Consider the following 22,020-nt stretch of genomic DNA (forward strand, 5'->3'; position numbering starts at 1 on the left):
TATATCTCTCTCTCTCTCTATATATATATATATATATATATATATATATATATATCTCTATCTATCTCTCTATATATATATATATATATATATATATCTCTATCTATCTCTCTCTCTTATATATATATATATATATATATATATATATATATATATATATATATATATATATATATATATATATATATATATATATATATATATATGAGAACAACACTCCTATCAATGACAAAACAATTACATTAACAATCATGTTATGTTATTTTTGAAATTTTTCCTTTTCTTTTTCATAACTCTTTAACACAATACTACTCCGCTGCGATGCGCGGGTATTCTGCTAGTGTGTATATATATAAAAAATAAATAAAAAATAACCCGCACTTGCCAGCGGAGAAGTAAAAAGAAAAGGAAACATTTTAATAATAACGTAACATGATTGATAATGTAATTGTTTTGTCACTGTTAATGAGTGATGAGTGTTGTTGTCATATATATATATTTACACACACACACACATAAACACATATATATATATATATATATATATATATATATATATATATACATATATATATATATATATATATATATATATATATATATATATATATATATATATACATACATACACACACACATATATAAACATATGTATACATATACATACATATCTACATATATACACACACAGCTATTTCGTATCAGTGCAATACGCTGTTTGTTAAAACGGTTGACTCCCGCTCTTACGTGCAATAACAAATCAAATCATTCAGTTGTCTTTGCTCATATGTCATTTTAGAGCTGGACGCCTGGCATCTTTTTTTGGCCACAGGTTCGTTTCTGTTTGCAGTGAGGTTCTGTGTTGTGGAGATTGTCAGGATGGATTGCAGGTGCTCATCAGTGAGGCGACTCCTGTGTGCTGTTTTGTTAGTCTTTATCACTGAGAAGAGCTTCTCACACAGATATGTGCTACCAAACATGCACAAGGTTCGAGCCGCATGTAGACGGACTTTTTTTGTTCATCAAAGTCACCAAAGCGCCGTGCAAACTCAGTGCGCAGTGCGCTCAGTTTATCAGCAAAGTGCGTATTTGGGAACACCGTAGTGACGACTTGGTTTAACAGTACTTGGCAACAGGGAAAGTGGGGCAAGGTGAACTGGTGCATTTGTGTCTCCCATAAAAGCAGCTTCACTTGAAATCACGTTGTGATTGCGCACGGGTTAAAACGTCCACTGAAGTGTCAGATTCTTATTTAATTATGCTGTTTTCTGTATCTTCTGAATTGCATTCAGGTTACCCTGATGCAAGGCAGCTGAAGCGCTGCATTATGGGATCTGTAGTTTATTGTGTTACCAGCGCTTCATATACCCGGGCTTTAATAACAATAATACAGTATATAAAGTTTGAGTATATGAGTTTGACACATATGGACTAAATAGAACTTGAAAAGATATGTTTTTTCAAATGTGATCGCGCAATTCAGATAGAGTTGACGCGCACTACAGCCTGCATGCCTCAATGAGTCATCCTCCTCTCGCTCTTACTTTTTTACCGTTCATCTAATGAATACACTGAGTATGGCTTTACCAAAACAATCATTGATGGCGAATAAAGTATCCATTATTCGAGTATGTAGAGGGATATATATATATATATACATATATATATATACCTGCGTGTCATCGCAGCGGAGAAGTAGTGTGTTAAAAAAGGTAGAAAAAGAAAAGGGAACATTTTAAAAATAACGTAACATGACTGTCAATATACAGTATTTGTTTTGTGAGTGTTACTGAGTGTTGCTGTCATCAAGGATTTGATTATCATTATTTCTTTCAATCAGGTTCGTATTTGTAGGATGTGTTGTGTTCAAGTTACATTCCGTGTTTGTCAATCGTTGTAAAGATGACAGGTTTCATTCATCGATTCGTTTCTTACTGCATCAATAAACAGCTCGTCTTCTTCTTTATCTGAGACCTGACACACTGCATGCACGGGTTTTTTACACTGTCTTCCTTTAGCGGGACATTGACTTTTTCCACCGTGTGCTTTGTTTCCGCAGTAGCTGGATTTATGAATATGCTTATCAGGCGCTTCATATTTTTGCTGCCTTTTCAATTGTGTAATTCGGTTTTGTTCAGCGCTCTTTGGAACTGTTGCCTTTTATCTGTGCACTCGTCAGTTCACGTGAGCCGCTCGGTGTACATGCATCGAAGGTTCCCAGCTGTGCTGGTGCCATCTCGTGCTATGTCCGTGGCTGTATTTAATGTTACCTTAGTCCTGGCACTTAAAACTTTCTCTCGCAGTTTCTCTGAGTTTGTGTCAAACACCACCCTGACCATCTCATCTTCCTCTCCATAAGCACAGTCCTTCACCCGTGAATATTTACCCGTGGCAGTTTGCTATTGGATTGCCGCTGACGGACAGCCTAATATGGGCAGGCACTAAATTACAAACGCCAGCGTAGCCTGTCTATGAACTTAATTTAAAGTGTAGGTTTACATCGTGCTTTGTTTCAGTAGCAGAACTCATGAATATGGTTGTATATGTCACTTTCCGCTTCTTATTGTTTCGCTGCCTTCTCAATTATATAATGCATGTTTTCTTAAGCGCTTTTTTGAGCTCTTCCTGGTTTTCTATGTACTGCGTGATTACGTGGGAGGCGTGATGATGTCACACGAAACTCCGCCCCACGGCGTTGAAGCTCATCTCCATTACAGTAAATGGAGAAAACTGCTTCCAGTTATGACCATTACGCGTAGAATTTCGATATAAAACCTGTCCAACTTTTGTAAGGAAGCTGTAAGGAATGAACCTGCCAAATTTCAGCCTTCCACCCACACGGGAAGTTGGAGAATTAGTGATGAGTCAGTGAGGGCTTTGCCTTTTATTAGTATATATATATATATATATATATATATATATATATATATATATATATATATATATATATATATATATATATATATATATATATATATATATATATATATATCTATATATCTCTATCTATCTATATATCTCTATATATATCTATATATATATATCTCTATCTATCTATATATCTCTATCTATCTATATATCTATCTATATCTATCTATATCTATATCTATATCTATATCTATATCTATATCTATATCTATATCTATATCTATATCTATATCTATATCTATATCTAGAGAGAGAGAGAGAGAGAGATATATATATATATATATATATATATATATATAGATATAGATATAGATAGAGATATAGATATATAGATAGATATAGATATATAGATAGATATAGATATATAGATATAGATATAGATGCATATATATATATACACACACACATATATATATACAGGGAGTGCAGAATTATTAGGCAAGTTGTATTTTTGAGGATTAATTTTAATATGGAACAAACACAGTGCTATCAGTCAATCCAAAATGTTAATAAACCTGAAACCTGAATGTTTCACAACGGAAATGTGAGTGTGAACATCATCAGGGGAATACATATGTGCGCACAATTATTAGGCAACTATTAGTGTGCAGATTTATTATGCAACTAAAGGAAAAATAAAATTTTCCCATCTCACTTGTTTATTTTCATCTGTTATAGTGAGAATAATAAACAAACACCTCAAAATTTACAAATAAACATCTCTGACATTTCAAAAAAAATAAATCAATCAATCAATGACCAATATAGCCACCCTTCTTTCCAATAACAGTCATGAGCCTTTCCATTCATGGAGTCTGTCAGTTTCTTGATCTGTTGACGATCAGCTTTTTGTGGAGCAGTGACTACAGCCTCCCAGACACTCTTCAGAGAGGTGTATTGTTTTTCTCCCCCGTAAATCTAGCGTTTAAGAAGTGCCCACAAGTTCTCGATAGGGTTTAGGTCAGATGAGGAAGGGGGGCCATGTCATTATTCCTTCATCTTTAAGGCCTTTACTGGCTGGCCACGCAGTGGAGAACTTCGATGCAAGTGATGGAGCATTGGCCTGCATAAAAATCATGGTCTTTTTCCTGTATCACTTTTTGAAGAAAGTGTCTTCGAAAAACTGGCAGTAGGTTTGGGAGTTGATTTTGAGTTCATCTTCAATGCAAAAGGTCCAACTAGCTCATCTTTAAAAATACCAGCTCATACCAGTACCCCACCTCCACGTTGGAGTGGAGCTCTGTGCCATTACTGATCCACAGGTCCATCCATCTGGTCCATCAAGAGTCACTCTCATCTCATCGGTCCATAAAACCTTTGAAAAAAATATGTCTTCAGATATTTCTTGGCCCAGTTTTGACGTTTCAACTTATGTTTCTTGTTCAGTGGTGGTTGGGTTTCAGCCCTCCTTACCTTGGCCATGTCTTTGAGCACTGAACACCTTGTACTTCTGGGCACTCCAGGTAGGTTGCAGCTCTGGAATATGAAAGTACTGGAGGATAATGGGTTCCTGGTAGCTTCACGTTGATTCTTCTCAAATCTTTGGCAGCTAATTTGCATCTTTTGTTCTCAACACGTTTCTTGCGACCCTGTTGACTATTTGCAACAACATGTTTGATGGTTCTGTGATCACACACCAATATCTTAGCAATTCCAAAAGTGCTGCATCCCTCTGAAAGACTTTTTACAATTTTTGACTTTTCAGAGTCAGTTAAATCTCTTTTTTGGCCCATTTTACCTGAGGAAAACTAGCTGCCTAATAATTCTGCACACCTTGATATAGGGTGTTGATCTCCTTAGGCCACACCCTCCCTCATTACACAAATACACATCACCTGACGTGCTTAAATCCAATAAGCATTCAAGTTAATACAGCTTGGAGTTGGAATATACGCATTAAAAATGATGATATGGTCAAAATACTCACTTGCCTAATGTGCACACAGTGTACATATACACACACACACACACACACACACACACACATACTCCTGTAGCCACAATAAATGCCTTTATTTTATAGACAAACCAGGGATGAACAAGTTCCTTTCTACTGCAGCCACGACACACATAAAAAACATCAATAATAACTCAAACATGCAATATCATTTAAGAAAATCGCAACATTTTACTCACCAAAAATTCTGATTATTTGTAAACAAAATCCATCGTCCTCTCTTTCCTCAAAAACAGTTCAATTACTCTGTCGTACGGATTATCCGAGCGCTTCAGTTCCATCAAAACCTCACTTTCTATCGCCATCGAAGGTAATGCTGAAAGGCGAACCCGCCCTATGATATTCCTGGCATAAGTTTGAACTCGATTTAGGGCTGAAAATGTCTGCTCGACAGAAGCAGCGTACACAGGAATGCTCACCGCCAAATATACCAATGTGAACAGCTGCCCCATGCTCTCATTCAGATTTTTCTGATGAAGGAAGTCAAGGAGATCAGTGGGAGATTCTCCTGCAAAATCATCCATAGCATACATTACAGTCAGTTCTGTTTTTAGCCGAGACAGATCAAAAAGCACTCCGTGGCTGTTGTGTTAAAGTGTAGAAGGCTGCATGCGTGAAATTTTTCTTGTATTCCCGAAACTTTTGGAGCTCGAGGAGCGTGACAAACATCAGGTTTTCATGGTCTTGAAATCTGGTCTGTGTCTGGCAAATAATATTGTCCAGAATCCTGCCATGGAGTTGGCCGTAGTGCACGCGACGATCTTTCACTCAGAGAGTTTGTGGTGCGTTCAATGGCGTCGTAGACTTCCTCATATCGGCTTCTATCCAATCAATGGGTCTGAATACAGTGACGTTGCCGTACGCCTGCTAAAGGGCCCTACTGACACCAACTCAAAATCTGATTAGTTGAAGCAACAGGTTAATCGACATTTATTCTGTGTTAGAGTGCCTCCACAAAAGATTCTGAAAGCCTCTCTGCATGGCAACAAATGATGGCTGAAATGTGATTGGTTAAATGCTTTAATACGAAACTCCGCCTCCCACGGCTATCGAGCTGCATTCTATTACAGTATACACTCACCTAAAGGATTATTAGGAAAACCTGTTCAATTTCTCATTAATGCAATTATCTAATCAACCAATCACATGGCAGTTGCTTCAATGCATTTAGGGGTGTGGTCCTGGTCAAGACAATCTCCTGAACTCCAAACTGAATGTCGGAATGGGAAAGAAAGGTGATTTAAGCAATTTTGAGCGTGGCATGGTTGTTGGTGCCAGATGGGCCGGTCTGAGTATTTCACAATCTGCTCAGTTACTGGGATTTTCACACACAACCATTTCTAGGGTTTACAAAGAATGGTGTGAAAAGGGAAAAACATCCAGTATGCGGCAGTCCTGTGGGCGAAAATGCCTTGTTGATGCTAGAGGTCAGAGGAGAATGGGCCGACTGATTCAAGCTGATAGAAGAGCAACTTTGACTGAAATAACCACTCGTTACAACCGAGGTATGCAGCAAAGCATTTGTGAAGCCACAACACACACAACCTTGAGGCGGATGGGCTACAACAGCAGAAGACCCCACCGGGTACCACTCATCTCCACTACAAATAGGAAAAAGAGGCTACAATTTGCACGAGCTCACCAAAATTGGACAGTTGAAGACTGCAAAAATGTTGCCTGGTCTGATGAGTCTCGATTTCTGTTGAGATATTCAAATGGTAGAGTCAGAATTTGGCATAAACAGAATGAGAACATGGATCCATCATACCTTGTTGCCACTGTGCAGGCTGGTGGTGGTGGTGTAATGGTGTGGGGGATGTTTTCTTGGCACACTTTAGGCCCCTTAGTGCCAATTGGGCATCGTTTAAATGCCACGGGCTACCTGAGCATTGTTTCTGACCATGTCCATCCCTTCATGACCACCATGTACCTATCCTCTGATGGCAACTTCCAGCAGGATAATGCACCATGTCACAAAGCTCGAATCATTTCAAATTGGTTTCTTGAACATGACAATGAGTTCACTGTACTAAAATGGCCCCCACAGTCACCAGATCTGAACCCAATAGAGCATCTTTGGGATGTGGTGGAACGGGAGTTTCGCGCCCTAGATGTGTATCCCACAAATCTCCATCAACTGCAAGATGCTGTCCTATCAATATGGGCCAACATTTCTAAAGAATGCTTTCAGCACCGTGTTGAATCAATGCCACGTAGAATTAAGGCAGTTCTGAAGGCAAAAGGGGGTCAAACACCGTATTAGTATGGTGTTTCTAATAATCCTTTAGGTGAGTGTATATGGAGGAAAGTACGTTCCAGTTATGACCATTACGCGTAGAATTTCGAAATGTAACCTACCCAACTTTTGTAAGTAAGCTGTAAGGAATGAGCCTGCCAAATTTCAGCCTTCTACCTACATGGGAAGTTGGAGAATTAGTGATGAGTGAGTCAGTGAGGGCTTTGCCTTTTATTAGTATAGATTGGGCAGATCTGAAATTGGTCGGAAATTGTTCACAAATATCAGGGTGAGAACCAGGTTTCTTTAACTCTCAGTTCTTATAAATTGTTACAATCAAATTCGCAAAATTGGTTAAATGCGTATCAATAGACTATGCTGAAACAGCTGGTGGTGATTTTGCGGAAGATGAAAACATCAACCCTACAATATCCCATAAAACATCTACAACTGTTAACACCATCCGGTCATCCACCGTTGAAAAAAGGATGTATCGTAATGTTATTGTGTAATTTATTGATGAGTGATGGGCTACGCAATAAGACAAGATTAGTTGTATTTAAATCACCCACAAACAAAATTAGGCAACATGCCACAAAAAGAAGTTAAAAGCTTGAAAATTCATCTAAAAAGTCCTTATTAAGTCAAGGTGGTCAGTAAACAGTGGAAAGTAGAGTAGGAGTGAGTCCACTGATTTGTAAAACAATGGAATCAAACAAGGTGAATAAAGGAACAGCCACTGAAAACACTTTCGACTTATCATTGTAAATTCCTGTCAGACCACCCCCTCTACCACAGGCCCAAAACTGACAGGTATATACAAACCCCTTGTTGCACAGCCTGATTCAGCGATCTACCACAGGCCCGAAACTGACAGGTATATACAAACCCCTTGTTGCACAGCCTGATTCAGCGATCAGATGTTAAAAAGTCCAAAAGCAATACTGCTAACATTTGGCCTCGTTAGCCATCCTAGCAAGCTTAGACAGCACGCAGTAATCTGCAGTCTGGCCAGATTTCCTTGAGTGTCACCGATTGGAAGACCAAAAGGAACATATAGGGTTTGTGTCATTGAAAGTAAGTTCCGACGGTACCTACAATGGATATATCTCTGACAGACATAAATTAAATGCTTCAAAGAAAAAAACTTCCTAATTTTGCCATTTAACAATCTATTACGCAATATAACAATCCAATCAAAAAGAGTACGACGACTTTATTTTTGTCAATAAAAAGTATAAGGTTTGTGTTTAAGTGTCCTTAACTCATTGGACTGCAAAATTAACGTGGAACAAAGGTTAATTGCTTGTTTAAATTTGCTGTTATAACTAAATCTCTCAACCTGTCAAGTTGTTGGTATTTTTACAATATTCTTCAATGTTCACATTATATTTACATCATCTGTGGCAGATAATGAAATGTACATTTTTTAATGGGCCCTATCATGCCCTAAACATGATACAGTACAATACAGTATATTCAGAATCCTGTGAGAACTGGAAGAATTTTATAGTTGTAAAAACAGCACAATGTGTCTCTGGATTTTGTTTGTTTTTTTTTAACCAGTTTCAGTTGTGTGTCAGGAAATTTATCATTATTATTTTATTTGTATTGATGAGGTTTTAGTAAATAATTTCAAAACATAACATGCACACTAAACTAGGTGAAGATAAAACTGAATGGTTTCTGTGATATTTTTGGACTCGCTTTTTGTGAAGTTCACTATCAGGTTTAAAGAAAGAGCATCTCCTTAATGGCAGGTATAAATGAAGTGGAGGTCAGATGAGAGAGAGAGACTTAATTTCTAGAAGTGCCCAGATTACCACTAGACCATGACACCATATTGATAATTGGTCTTAAGTTATAAAAGTTACCATTTTACAGTAAAAGTCATGGTGAAATTTCCAAAGAAATTAGATTATTGCAGTAGTTTTAGTAGCAACCTTATACAAACGTATACATTATTTATATCCTTATAGATATAAATTTCTTTACATTAGCAATTTAATATTTCCTATTAAGAGGTTTATAAAACAAAAGGACATTTCCAATGTTGTAACAAACACAAGTGTTCAGAGAAAAAAAAAATACATTTCAACTATTTATAAATTACATCAATCCAATATAGTCAAAACATAAAATTAAAAAAAGTTCTAAAATTTCCATAGTAACTGTCAAATTCCCTATTAAAATATTTAAAAACATACATCCTTGTAATAAACTTGGCTGCATTTAAACTGCATCACAAGCACTGACTTTTGACCATTTTTGCTAGCCAAGCACGCAAAACAAGGGCCTGCACATTAAATATTATTATGGCCCAATTTTCAATCAGTTCTTACTTACTCTGCAATATCAAGGTAGCCACAGGATGCAGCAGCATGCAACGGTATCCAGCCTTCATTATCTGGCTGATTGATATTGGCTCCATGTTCAATAAGAAACCTCACCATGTCAACATTATCATCAATGCAGGCCTGTGTACAAATAAAACAGAAAAAATATTTCAATATTTCAAACATTTCAAACATTCTATTTAATATACCACCATTCTAAAGATTACAAATAAAAGTCCATCAACTACTCACATAAATGGTGTACTGCTAGAGCAGATGCAGGTTAAATTGACTTGCTCATGGTGGGTTGATGGAGAAGACTGAACACATAACTTTGTGGCCGACACTATTACCTGAAACCTTATGTCGAACTCCACTAGAAATAAATTTAAATGTTCTCGGTCTGAGTGCATAAAAAAATGAGTAATTTTGAGACAGAACCAATTAGGTGTACTTTAGTGCTGGAGTTTAAGCTGTAAGTCCACATAGAAGCCAAAAACTGTAAAAAATCAAGTACTGTGCTATAACTGAACTTCAAATGCAACAGATCAGTAGTTCTTTGGAGGTTCGTTCTTCTAGTCATTGTGTACGAAGACTGTCATATGCCACAGTCAAGTAATGGTATACAGCAGGGGTAGTCAACCTTTTTATACCTACCGCCCACTTTTGTATCTCTGTTAGTAGTAAAATTTTCTAACCGCCCACCGTTTCCACAGTGATGGTGATTTATAAAGTAGGGAAGTAACTTTACTTTATCAAATTTATAAAGCAGAGTTACAGCAAGTTAAAGCATATAATAATAATTACTTACCAAGTACTTTATGTCGGATTTTCGCTAAGTTTGGCAGAATAAATCTTTATAAAACAACTTACTATAGTTAAACCTATCTTTTTATTTATACTTTGCATACATAGAAATTACATTAGTTAATTGAATTTTTAGTGGGATCCCTGAGGCTGATGCTGGGAAACTAAATATTGAATATCTGGTTCAATTTTTGTGAGGAACAAACGAAGGTCTCCCCTTTCGGAAATATTCAGGCAGTTTCTTTCTTTGGTCATAACATGATTAACAGCACTAAATCCTGATTCCACAAGATATGACGTAGGGAAAGGTATCAAACTGAATATATCCACATATTTGGATATAAGACCGGCATTTTTTAATTTTGCCATAGGTTTTCATATCCACCACTGTTGAATTTATGTTTACTTTCTTCATCATATCTAATTTCTAACAGTTCTTCTTGGCAAGTTGTATCAGCCTCTTCAATATTTGCGGTAAAAGGATTTTTCATCCAGTCATATACCTTCAATTTCAACATATCTTCAAATCGTTTTTCCATGTCCGATTTAAGTTCATTGAGGTGGCTACTGAATCTGTCAATATCCTCTGGAGTTACATCATCTTTTATAGATAATTGATGAAACTGATGAAATTCTCTCTTCAATAGATTATGACAAAGTAGTTCATGTTTGTCAATAAATAATAGCACAATACTTTGGCAACCTATAAGAGTTTTATTAGCTCCTTGAAGCTGTAAATTGACATCGTTAAATCTCTTGAAAGTATCTGCCAAGTAAAAGGCATCATTCTTTACTGTTTTTAACTGCTGACACAGATTGGTCTCATTATTACTTTCAAAAAATTGTATGACACTATCATATAATGCTACAAATCTAGCCAAAGATGTACCCTTTGACAGCCACCGAACTTCTGTGTGCAAAAGTAACTTAATGAAATCTTCATTATTGTCCTGGCAAAGCTGCCGAAATATTCTATCATTCTTTGCATTGGATTTGATCTTGTTTACGGCTTGAATTATTATAGTTAATGATGAATGGAGACTTGTACTTAGATGTTTTCCTACAAGATGTTGTCTGTGCACCACACAATGAATACATAAAACATTTGGCACTTCCTGCTTCAAATAAGCAACAAATACATGATAGCGACCTACCATTGATGGTGCTCCATCAGTAGCGCATGCAACAATATTATTCAGAGGAATATTTTTTGTAAAGTATGTTCTCACAGTATTAAATATAGATGATCCTTTTGTATCTGTGATGCGATTTATTGTGAATACCATTTCTTCTCGTAATATATTGTTTTCATCAAAATAGTGTACATATGCCATCAGTAAAGCATCATTATCTGCAATGGTAGATATTCGTCCAATTGCATGGAAAAAGAAGAGTTTTGGAGAATACTTATAAGTTTGTTTTCAACATTAACTGACATTTCATCAATTTGTCGCTTTACTGTGCTATCGCTTAGGGCAGGGGTCCTCAATCACGGTCCTGGAGAGCCGCAGTGGCTGCAGGTTTTTGCTCCAACCCAGTTGTGGAAGGCTGCGCGATTTTCCGATTCGGTATGTGAGACGTCCTTCTCGTCCCCTGGCGTTAGTCAGGGAGGATCAGGCGTTCCGATCGCTGGACAGCACAGCGTACGTTGGATGTGGATGGTCAGTCAAGGCGCTGCCGATCATGACCCCTCGAGGTTTTTGTCAGAGTCAGGATCGGGATGTAGTAATCGTAGCTCCTCGTACGTTGAAATGATGACTGTGTTGACAGAGTAACAAATGCTGGGTACCTCTGTCAATTAGTATGTAATCACAGCGCCGTTTGGTTGCTCCGCTACCGCCCACCATGAAAGCTGGAACGCCCACTAGCGGGCAGTTGGGACCAGGTTGACTACCACTGGTCTACAGCATTTCACATTAGGAAAATATGTTTCAAAGATAACTCAAGATCTGATCAGCCTATACCTTCAATAAGAGAAGAAAATGTTACCAACTTTTTTAAATAATGATGAAAAAAATCACAGTGGCTGTGCATGAGGCACATTATAGGGCATAGTTAAAGGCAAGCTAAATCAATACTTCATTATTACTAAAGAAAAAAAGCAAGGTCTATTTGCTCAGAATGCCAAGAATGTTGTCCACTGAAATGAAGCGTCACTGCATTCAATGTTAAAAGTAGAATCTCCAGTTAATTAAAACCCACTAGAAGAAACGTTGATTAATTTTCTCAACTGATAAAGAAAACTTGGATATATCACTCATCAACAATAAAGCATGGGCACTCTCTAAAAGAAAAGTAATTCAAGGTCCAAGCCTATGTCAGCAAGATCATGTGTACAATATCTATTCAATGATACTTTATGTCAATTTGCTTTATAGCTTATAAAATAGTGTTGTCGAAAGTTGTAAACTACCTCCCTTCTGCTTCACAAAGAAGCTGTTCTCACTACACAGGCTGCAAAAATGCTATGTGAAACTCTGGATTCAAAGTAACTTATTTCCCAGGTCTAGACCTAATCCAAAGGCTTGCTAGGTGTGCTAAAGCAATTATAAAGATATCAAGCCAGACAGGGAAAAGGTAATTTTAGAAGGAAAAAGCAAACAAGGGTTAAAACCTGAATAAATCTGCTTTAAAAAATGAAGTAAATAAATACTATGTCTTTATTATGGGAACAAAAATATATCGATCCCATAAAAAGTAAATATGGCTCACCAAAGTTGGTGTTCCATAAATGAGGAGAACCACTTGCCATTATGTGAGATGCTAAACCACACAAACACACAAAATGAGTCGCTTAAGGGTGTACTCACACTAGGCACATTTGTTCCGTACTGTGCCCAAGTGCGACTGTCCCCCTAACCCCCTTCCTACTCCCCCGCTGGCCTGCACTCACACTGTGCTTAATGTTCTGTGCCCAGGCACACTTTTCTCATGACCACGAGACTGTGTAAGGCCAAAATAACATCTGAACATGGAGAGACAACATGCATGTCAATATGATTACTTATTTTCTGGTGTCGTGTTGGGCAAATAACACTCTATCCTCTTAACAGATTTATTGAGTGTGCAGCGCAGCATTTTGCTGTTAATCATGCTGCATGTACAAGAACATTTTATACAAAGACAAGGAAGGAATTTGCAGCTTTTCTTGCCAACTACAATTCACATTCATATGTAACATGAGAATAAAAAAAATGTTTTTAACTCTAATGGTACTGAATGAAATAGGAATTGTTGCATCATTGATGTCATGTCTGTTTTCTGTGTTCAAAGATGTTTAGCGGTCACACTCTTCCCGAATGTTACTGAATTGTGCTCGGGCCCACCTATTCCAGCAGGTGAGGGCACAGTACAGTTGGCCTGGCATGGAGCAATCATACTAGTCAAATGAACTAGACTCTGTGGGGATAATGTGGACACACGTGCTCGGGTATGGAACAAATTGCCAGCGTGAGTACACCCTAAGATACTGTTTTAAAATCCCTATCTCAAACACACCACCAATGAGTTTATATTAAGTAAAAAGAATGCAGAGATGTCAATGTGGTCACATTAAGTCACATTTACATTACTCTATAAAAGATCATTAATCAATACAATCAACACAAGCTCCTGGATGCTTACAGTCCAGAGAAGCACCTCCCTGCCACAGTTCTGCTATGAACAAAAAAATAAGGAGAAAAACATAATAGTACAAACAATAATCCAGACATCATGAACAATAAACATTAGTAATAATGAAACATACAAGGGCACATTTAGTACAAACATACATGTAGTAGTACTTAAAACATTTAACCTCAATCTGAATATATTTGAATACTGAAGTTATTTTAATAGAGTATTCAGATTTTTTTCATAACAGCCCTAGATAATTATCTTATTAATAGGGTGTTTGTTTATTGACTGAGAAATAAAGTCTAATACTCCAGAGTATAAACACAAAATCCTTATCCCAAGTGAAGCTTTCATCTCCACATGTTCAGAACAGCCGGTTATAGTCTACACACCATAGAGTAGTTTACACTTTGAACAACTGCCTATCATTGAAAACTTTTGAAAATGTACATCTACCATATTATAAATGTTATGCAAACTGAACAGCAGTAAAAGATAAGGTGCTTTACTTGTATCAGTTTTTCAATTTTAACAATGAGAGATGCACATATTTATGCTGCCCATTTAGATTTTTACAATACCCGTTTGTGATTCGCTAACAGAGACTGTAGCCACTTAACTATGTTTAGAAGGAATCTTTTTTTAAATGCCAAAAAACACATGCAAAAGGTATTTATTTAAAATGCTGGCTGTTACCAAAAATGAAATGAAGAATAATTAAATACAGAATATGTTCAACCTACTTGAAGATAACAATTTAGTGTATAGTAGCATGTATTTTACTGTTGTAAGAGCAAGGCTTAAACTTCCAGACCCTTGGGAATCACATGCAAAACTGGGTGTTCTGACAAATGGAACAACAATGCATTAAGAGTTATGAAAATAAATATACAAACAAACATCAGATAGGCATTAAACTAGCTTGTTTCATTAAGTAGAGGGGTAGGTATTTGCTAAATATCCTAAATAAAAAGTAGTTTCCTCACCAATCTCAAAATTTAAGCAAGCTATTAGCTAAAAATAAGCCAGCAAATTATTTGGTATACCCTAACAGTTAAAAAGCCAAGAAAGATTAATGCAATTGTCCTGGTGCATGTCAAGGTCAGAACAGAATAAACAGATTGCATCAGATTTACCTATTATAAGGAAATGTCTCTAATTATTATTGAAAAAATTCAAAGCTTTCTTTAGCCACCTGAAAAATAAAATATCTTCAATGATTCCTTTAACAGCCAATTGGTCTCTCATGGTTTCTTTGTAGTTGATAAACCATTCACTTGTGTTACTCTAAGGTGTCCTTCCTAACTGCCCAGTGTTGTCTTTGCATCTAGAAGGGCAGGACCTCTAGTCAAAGTTGCTCTTGTTTTCTTGACCTTCTCAAACCGTCCAGGACAATCAGCCTAACACTGGAGCAAACCTGTGGACGTTTCCTCACAAGCAAGCACATAATCATGGTGTGAACCTCGCAACTCAGTCAAGCTCTGTACAAAATATCATTGAACCACTATGAGGGCACTATTCATAAAAGGAATACAGCTAAAGGTCAGACATGTCATTAAATAAGTGTGGAAATGCCTGATGCAGATTTCAAAACCTTTCAAAACACTTCAAAGTAGTACTATGGTGTTGTACTGTGTTAGCCATTATGGATATAATGGTGTCATATTGCTTGACTTCTCCAAACACTTCAAAGTAATCATATATAAAATACATTTGCCTGACAACTCCAGGTAAAACAAAATTGCCACTTTTGTATAAACATCCTTTCTCTCTATTATAAAAAAAATCTTGTAAGGGAGACGAGACGTGAATTTCTCGTAAGACAATTTGACGTCCCGCGAAAGACACTTTAACGTCATGCAAGACAAGGCAGTGAGACAACATTTAAAACAAGTTCATGGACATCTAACCTAGCAGTTGTTGGAATACTTTTGGCAGACACGCTTCATGTGCTCCCAGCTCTTAACACTAGAATTACCAGAGCCTACGAAAAAACTCATAAATCCGTCCCACCCTAAATCGCTTCATAAATCCCTTCACACCTCTCCGCCAATGTCCTTTATCCTCTAAATGTGCTGATAAAGAGAAGCTAGAAGCAGCCGGCTATTCCATCCCGCACCAATTTAGAACGTGCACGAACTTCTCCCAGCTCATGCCTTGATTGAGTATCTAGGAGTGAAGTTTTAGAGTGCAAATAACAGATTGTTATTTGAAACACACGCATTTCATGTCTGTTATGTTTCTACAGTAATCTGTGTAAATACATTGTTAAAATAGAAACGTTTTTATATTCTAGTAGTAGATGACAAAACGTAGGCATAAACTATATAATGTATGAAGCCTGAAGTTCAAATATCAAAGAAATATTTGTACCTTTATGTGAAAGCAGCAGTGTCACATGGAGTTGGATGGACTGATTCTGAACGCGATAAATTACACCAGCTGTTAAGACTGAAATCATATGTATGCTTTTATACGGGTGTCAATGTCGCATGTTAAGGCGGCTTTTTGTTTCTGCAGTTATATTTTTGAATAAAAGCGCAATTGTTGTGTTATATATTTGTACCTTTTGTGAAAATGTTTCTTTGATATTTGGACTTCAGGCTTCATACATTATATAGTTTATGCCTACATTTTGTCATCTACTACTAGAATATAAAAAACGTTTCTGTTTTAACAACGTGTTTACACAGATTACTGTAGAAACGGAACAGACACGAAATGCGTGTGTTCCAAATAACAATCTATTATTTCCACTAAAACTCCACTTCACTCCCAGATACTCAATCAAGGCATGAACTGGGAGAAGTTCGTGCACATTCTAAATTGGTGGGGAGATGGAATAGCCGGCTGCTTCTAGCTTCTCTTTATCAGTACATTTAGAGGATAAAGGACGCTGGCGGAGAGGTGTGAAGGGATTTAAGAAGCAATTTAAGGTGGGACGGATTTACGAGTTTTTTCGTAGGCTCTGGTAATTCTACTGTTAAAAAAGACAAGCAACAAACAACACGCAGCTTGCTAGCAGCAGCAAGCCAGCAGACAATCCGACCGCCACTCCTTAGCATGCATTCATCCAAATGCCACCCCACCCCCTTCACAACACAAGTGGCAGACAGACTAAGTGGCAAAAGGACAGCTGTTGTACAGGCTTTTAAATGATCGACACGCAACGCGACAAATAGAATATGCGGCTTGCCAGCAGCAGCAGCAACAAGGAAGAAGATAATCCAACCGCTTCTTAGCATGCATTCAGCCTCCCATTTCATAATGCGAGCAGCGTTTTAAGTCTGGCGAGAAAGAGATTTAACCACGCCTGGGGCCGGAAATAAAGGACAAGTACAGTATTGTTTTTACAAAAGTTTTAAAGTGTAAATAATGCAAATGTAACAATTCCCTTGAAAATAATCTCTTTAAATTGTATATCCGGTAAACCAAACCAGAGGTTGGGCGAGCGAAGCCCCCTAGTATAAATAAAATTATGAACATTAATGACTTTACAATGGCACATTCAGTATTACAAACAAAAACACCCTGTTAAGACAGCTGAAAAGGTAAGAAGAGTATGTAACTGCTACAAAAAGAAAAAAAAAAAACTATCCAAGATCATCTGATTTTGCAGATGGAGCACAGGCAGGTGAAGTGACTTGCTCAATGTCAAACAGTGTTAGTAGCAAGATCTGAACCCATAATCTCAATGTTTAAAGTCTAAAGCCTTAACCACCTTGTCTCACTACCTGCCAGTTATCAGGAAAGCAGTAATAAATACTACCTAGAATTTTATTTAAATAATCAAGGAAACTGGTAAACCTACATATTATAAATATGAGTAACTGTAGACAGTGAGCTTATGTACTTTTGGTTAATTACATGCCTCAGAACATAGGCCAATTAAAAGCAGAACTGCAAGCAGCCATATAGTACAATGTACTCTGATATATAAAAGAAGGTCCTTAACACAATTCTTCAAGCCACAAGCCCTTAAAAAGAGTAATCATTCCACCCCCATTTAAATCCACAAATAATGTAACCATGCAGAGCTGAAAGACTACACATGCCACACGTTCTGGGCACATGACAGGCTGGTCAAAATACTTGACCAAATTTGGACAGTTTATTGTGCCATATATGGAAAAAAATGAGAGAGACAGTCTTCAATCTCTTATCTGGGTTTGTTTGTGTATTCTGCTAGTATGTTTAAGTCCACAGACCAGATTTAATATAAGGCTGTGTAAAGAAAGAGTTTTGTCATCTCATACCAGGTGCAAACAGTCTTTTTCCTTGGATGACATTTCATCAGACTGCAGAGTAAAGACTGGACTAAAATTCAGCACAATGTCATACTCATAAGGCACAGCTGCTTCTAAGAATAGCATGCCTGAGTAAAAGTGTGCTTTAACATACTCTGAAAGACAGGGGAGCTAGCCTGATTTCCATAAAACATTATGTAGACTTTAACCCAATTATAGATGCAATAAAAATGTACAAAATATCTTTTGACTCCATCACTATCCAGTACTTGACAAGTATGAAACCAAGTATAATTCATATAATAACATTTTCTTTCTTCAGATACACATGCATATTAAAAACTAGTCATACATCTGCAGAATTGATACTTAGCAGGACAAATGTAAAGGAACAAAATCTGCCATATTAAAAATAGTTGAAAAATACAAAATGATACAAGAGAACTAAAATACATTATACTTTAAGTAGATCACCATTATTTCTGGCATATACACTTATTAATTTGTTATTAATTACTTATTAGACAATTTTATATCTGTTGCTTGTTGTCTTCCTTAGTAAATCCATTCATCATTAAAACCCATTATAAAAAAAAACAATAACCTGCTCTTTCCCAAAGCTGTAACAGTCCACAAATATAAAAGAAGTTCTCAATGTACTTCTGTTCTCTCCTATCTAGTTGTTCAGACAGACATAAACCTCCAATGTGTGAGCTAATGATCTGCGTATAATGGGACTGCTGAAAAAAATAACACTAAAAGTGAAGAGGTTAAACAGTATTTCACTGCAGGTTTAACCAGCAGAACTAACAAAATACACACATTAGCATACCATATGGAAAAAATACATAAAATGACAAGTGGTCTGAAAAACAGATGATAAATTAAATATGTATGACAAAATAAACCAGACACTAGGTTTGTCTTTAAACCCCAGCAATTATCTATATTACCTACTGAGATAATCTATTGAACTACACTGTATATGTTATTAATGCTAACAAGGAAAACCAAACCAGAAGATTAGAAAATTAACCACTATTAAACAGCTCTGACATTGTTTTAATAATTAAGTGCTCAACTAAAACTGCACAGTATAGAACCAGAGGATTTTAGCATCATTACTAGCAGGTCTGCCGATTTTGTTTTTTTTTTTTTTTTATGGACACAAAACAGACACTGAAAATTACTATTTTCTCTTGAAACTAGGCAGCAGTGTGCATGAATGTGAAAGGGTACAACTGCAGCTACTTGTGCTGCCATAAAATGTCTTGAATGTGTAAGAAATGTATTAGCTCTTTTAAAGTAAGGCATTTTATAACACAGAGTGCAAATGTAATCAGTACAAAGATTCATTAACACATGAAACTAATAACTTAAAACTTAAGTTAAGTTAGAAGTATCAAAAATGCAGATGAAGAATCAGGGCTGTGGAGTCGGAGTCGGAGACAATTTTGGGTACCTGGAGTCGGAGTCGGCAAAAAGTTAACCGACTCCGACTCCTACTAAATTTAAATGGGAATTAAAAAAGTAAGTTGAAATGTCCCAATTCACAAACAGTCATAATGAACTACTTCTCTGCTGTAAGAATAAAGCCCAATGCATGCAGTGCATAATGTTACCACAAAACAAACATGTCAAGTAACCATGAAGCATGCTTTTCATTGACTGTATGCGTCACTATATGGGATGTAATGCACAGGTAAGGTGCGGCACCACTTTCCATTGTGTCGTGTTCCACTGTTACAGGGAACTGTGAACATAGCCTAAAGCCCACTGATTTTAGATTGCATTTAAAAGGAACCCGAGGTCAGAGGAATATGGAGGCTGCCATATTTATTTCCTTTCCTTTAACTATAACTGTATTCCAAGTTTAATAAAGGTTTTCCAGATATTGTTTTTAGTTCATATAGTTAAGCTTTTTTTTTGTTTTAAAAGTTAAAACTACCAAAGAATGTGGTTTGTATTTTTGAACCAATACATTTCCTGTTCCTGATTTTTATGCCTGCTATTACTATCCAGACACTTGTTTTAAAAAAAAAATAAAATAAACAAAACCTTGTTTTCATTGTGTTTGTCTTTAATCTGGCATTATAGTAGAGTGTTGGCTTCCTAGCCAGTAGTTCTGTGGTGAAATGACATGTATGTTGCCTTCCTTTCCTTCAATGGATGTAGAAAATACATTAGCATAGTATATACATACAGAGGAGTCGGAGTCAGAGTCGGAAGATTTAGAAACTGAGGAGTCGGAGCATTTATCTACCGACTCCACAGCCCTGTGAAGAATATTGAAAAAAATACTCAGGGATTTACTTAAAACCAAATTAAGAAGAAACTAATCAAGGAACATGCAAACTACAGTAAGAAAGCAAAAATGAAATAAAATACACAAAAAAAATTGCAGACATTTTAACATACCTATTTAACAGTTTTGAGATTCAACACAAACTGTTCCTAGTATTGAAAATTCAAAAAGTAAATCAATATTTCATTGCAAAAATATTTGAGTAAATCCTTAAAGAAGCCACCAATTATATGTACAAAAATCATTGTTGTTTCCCTGCCCCCAGAAAACTATTAAAACCCAAGAAAATGCCTAGATGTTACAAACTAGTAAGTAGTGTACTTTGCATTTAAGTGACTATACAGTGCATCCGGAAAGTATTCACAGCGCATCACTTTTTTCACAATTTATGTTACAGCCTTATTCCAAAATGGATTAAATTCATTTTTTTCCTCAGAATTCTGGTGCACGTAGACTCAAATTACTTAAAATCACTTAATCACTTAAATTGGTGAATTTTTGATGAGGAAGACTTAGAGTTTGCACCAACATGGATTCATTAATTTGTAGTAATTTTAAATGAACTTGAAACGAATCACCTTTGAATCATCACAATAATATTACCAAATAGCACTACATGTGCTGAGTTGCAGCAATTTGTAAGACAGCAATACTATCGTGTCTCAAGCCAAAACACCCACAAACAATTTCGCTCAATGCCCAGTGTTAACACTGTCCATGATACATGGATAAGTGCAGCTGATTATTCGTAATTTCACAAACATCCCTCCGAGACAATGGTATTGTAGATCACCGATATTTTGAAATGACAATGTGAACTATTACGATATTGCAGAGCCCTACTCAGCAATACCAGGAATTGTAGATGCTATTAGTACAAAGAAAAAGAAACACAAGAACTATTAGTGATTCGTTGTTTATGTTTAGCACATACAATGTTGCTAATACACAAATTATGTAAAATAATAAAAGCCAACAGTGGCTTTCAGACATGTACCATACTATATATGTATTATTTGTTCATAGTGTATATAAATTGTAGATAAAAAGTAACAAAAAAAACCTATACCAGAAACCAAGGATAAGTATAATTATAAAAGTGATGTGTGTTTACTTAAGACTGGTGTGAGAAAACAATATCAGAAAATGGAATGTTACTCTGTACAGTACCACTGTCATATAAAATGAGTTGTATTCATAATGTTACAAGATGATGTTAGACTAGACTGCATGATCCACAGAATCATTAAAGCAATGTTCACACTTTGTTACCTTGTGTTATTTCCACATCTGCATCTGCATACTGCAGGGAAACTGCAGCACCCCAGTAAATTCAATTATATTCTAAAGTCCCGGTTCATATTACTGCAGAGATTTGGACGGACATAAATGTGAAGAATTGTGCATAAATTACACACACATCCACATACACACATGCAATTCAAGTCCAAAGGGTAAAAAAATAGAATTGGAAAAATAAAATTTGCCCTTAAATTACATGATTGTTGCATTGGTACACATCTTCACAAGACACAAAATATATACAAACTCCATTAAATTTTGCCATAAGTCTTAATAGTACTGTA

At 36.3% G+C, this 22,020-nt stretch overlaps 1 protein-coding gene across 7 annotated transcripts in view; it reads right to left on the reverse strand.

Moving 5' to 3' along the window:
- The window catches only part of ppp1r12a (protein phosphatase 1, regulatory subunit 12A), a 309,313-nt gene that overhangs the window by 195,754 nt on the left and 91,539 nt on the right, over window positions 1-22,020 (reverse strand). For all 7 annotated transcript variants that reach the window (XM_039761743.1, XM_039761744.1, XM_039761740.1 and 4 more), the window contains exon 2: window positions 9,468-9,598. In XM_039761743.1, coding sequence (XP_039617677.1) covers window positions 9,468-9,598 — 131 coding nt within the window. The remainder of the gene's footprint in view (window positions 1-9,467; window positions 9,599-22,020) is intronic.

The sequence above is a fragment of the Polypterus senegalus genome, chromosome 8, assembly GCF_016835505.1.
Source record: "Polypterus senegalus isolate Bchr_013 chromosome 8, ASM1683550v1, whole genome shotgun sequence".
In the NCBI taxonomy this organism is placed as follows: domain Eukaryota; kingdom Metazoa; phylum Chordata; class Cladistia; order Polypteriformes; family Polypteridae; genus Polypterus; species Polypterus senegalus.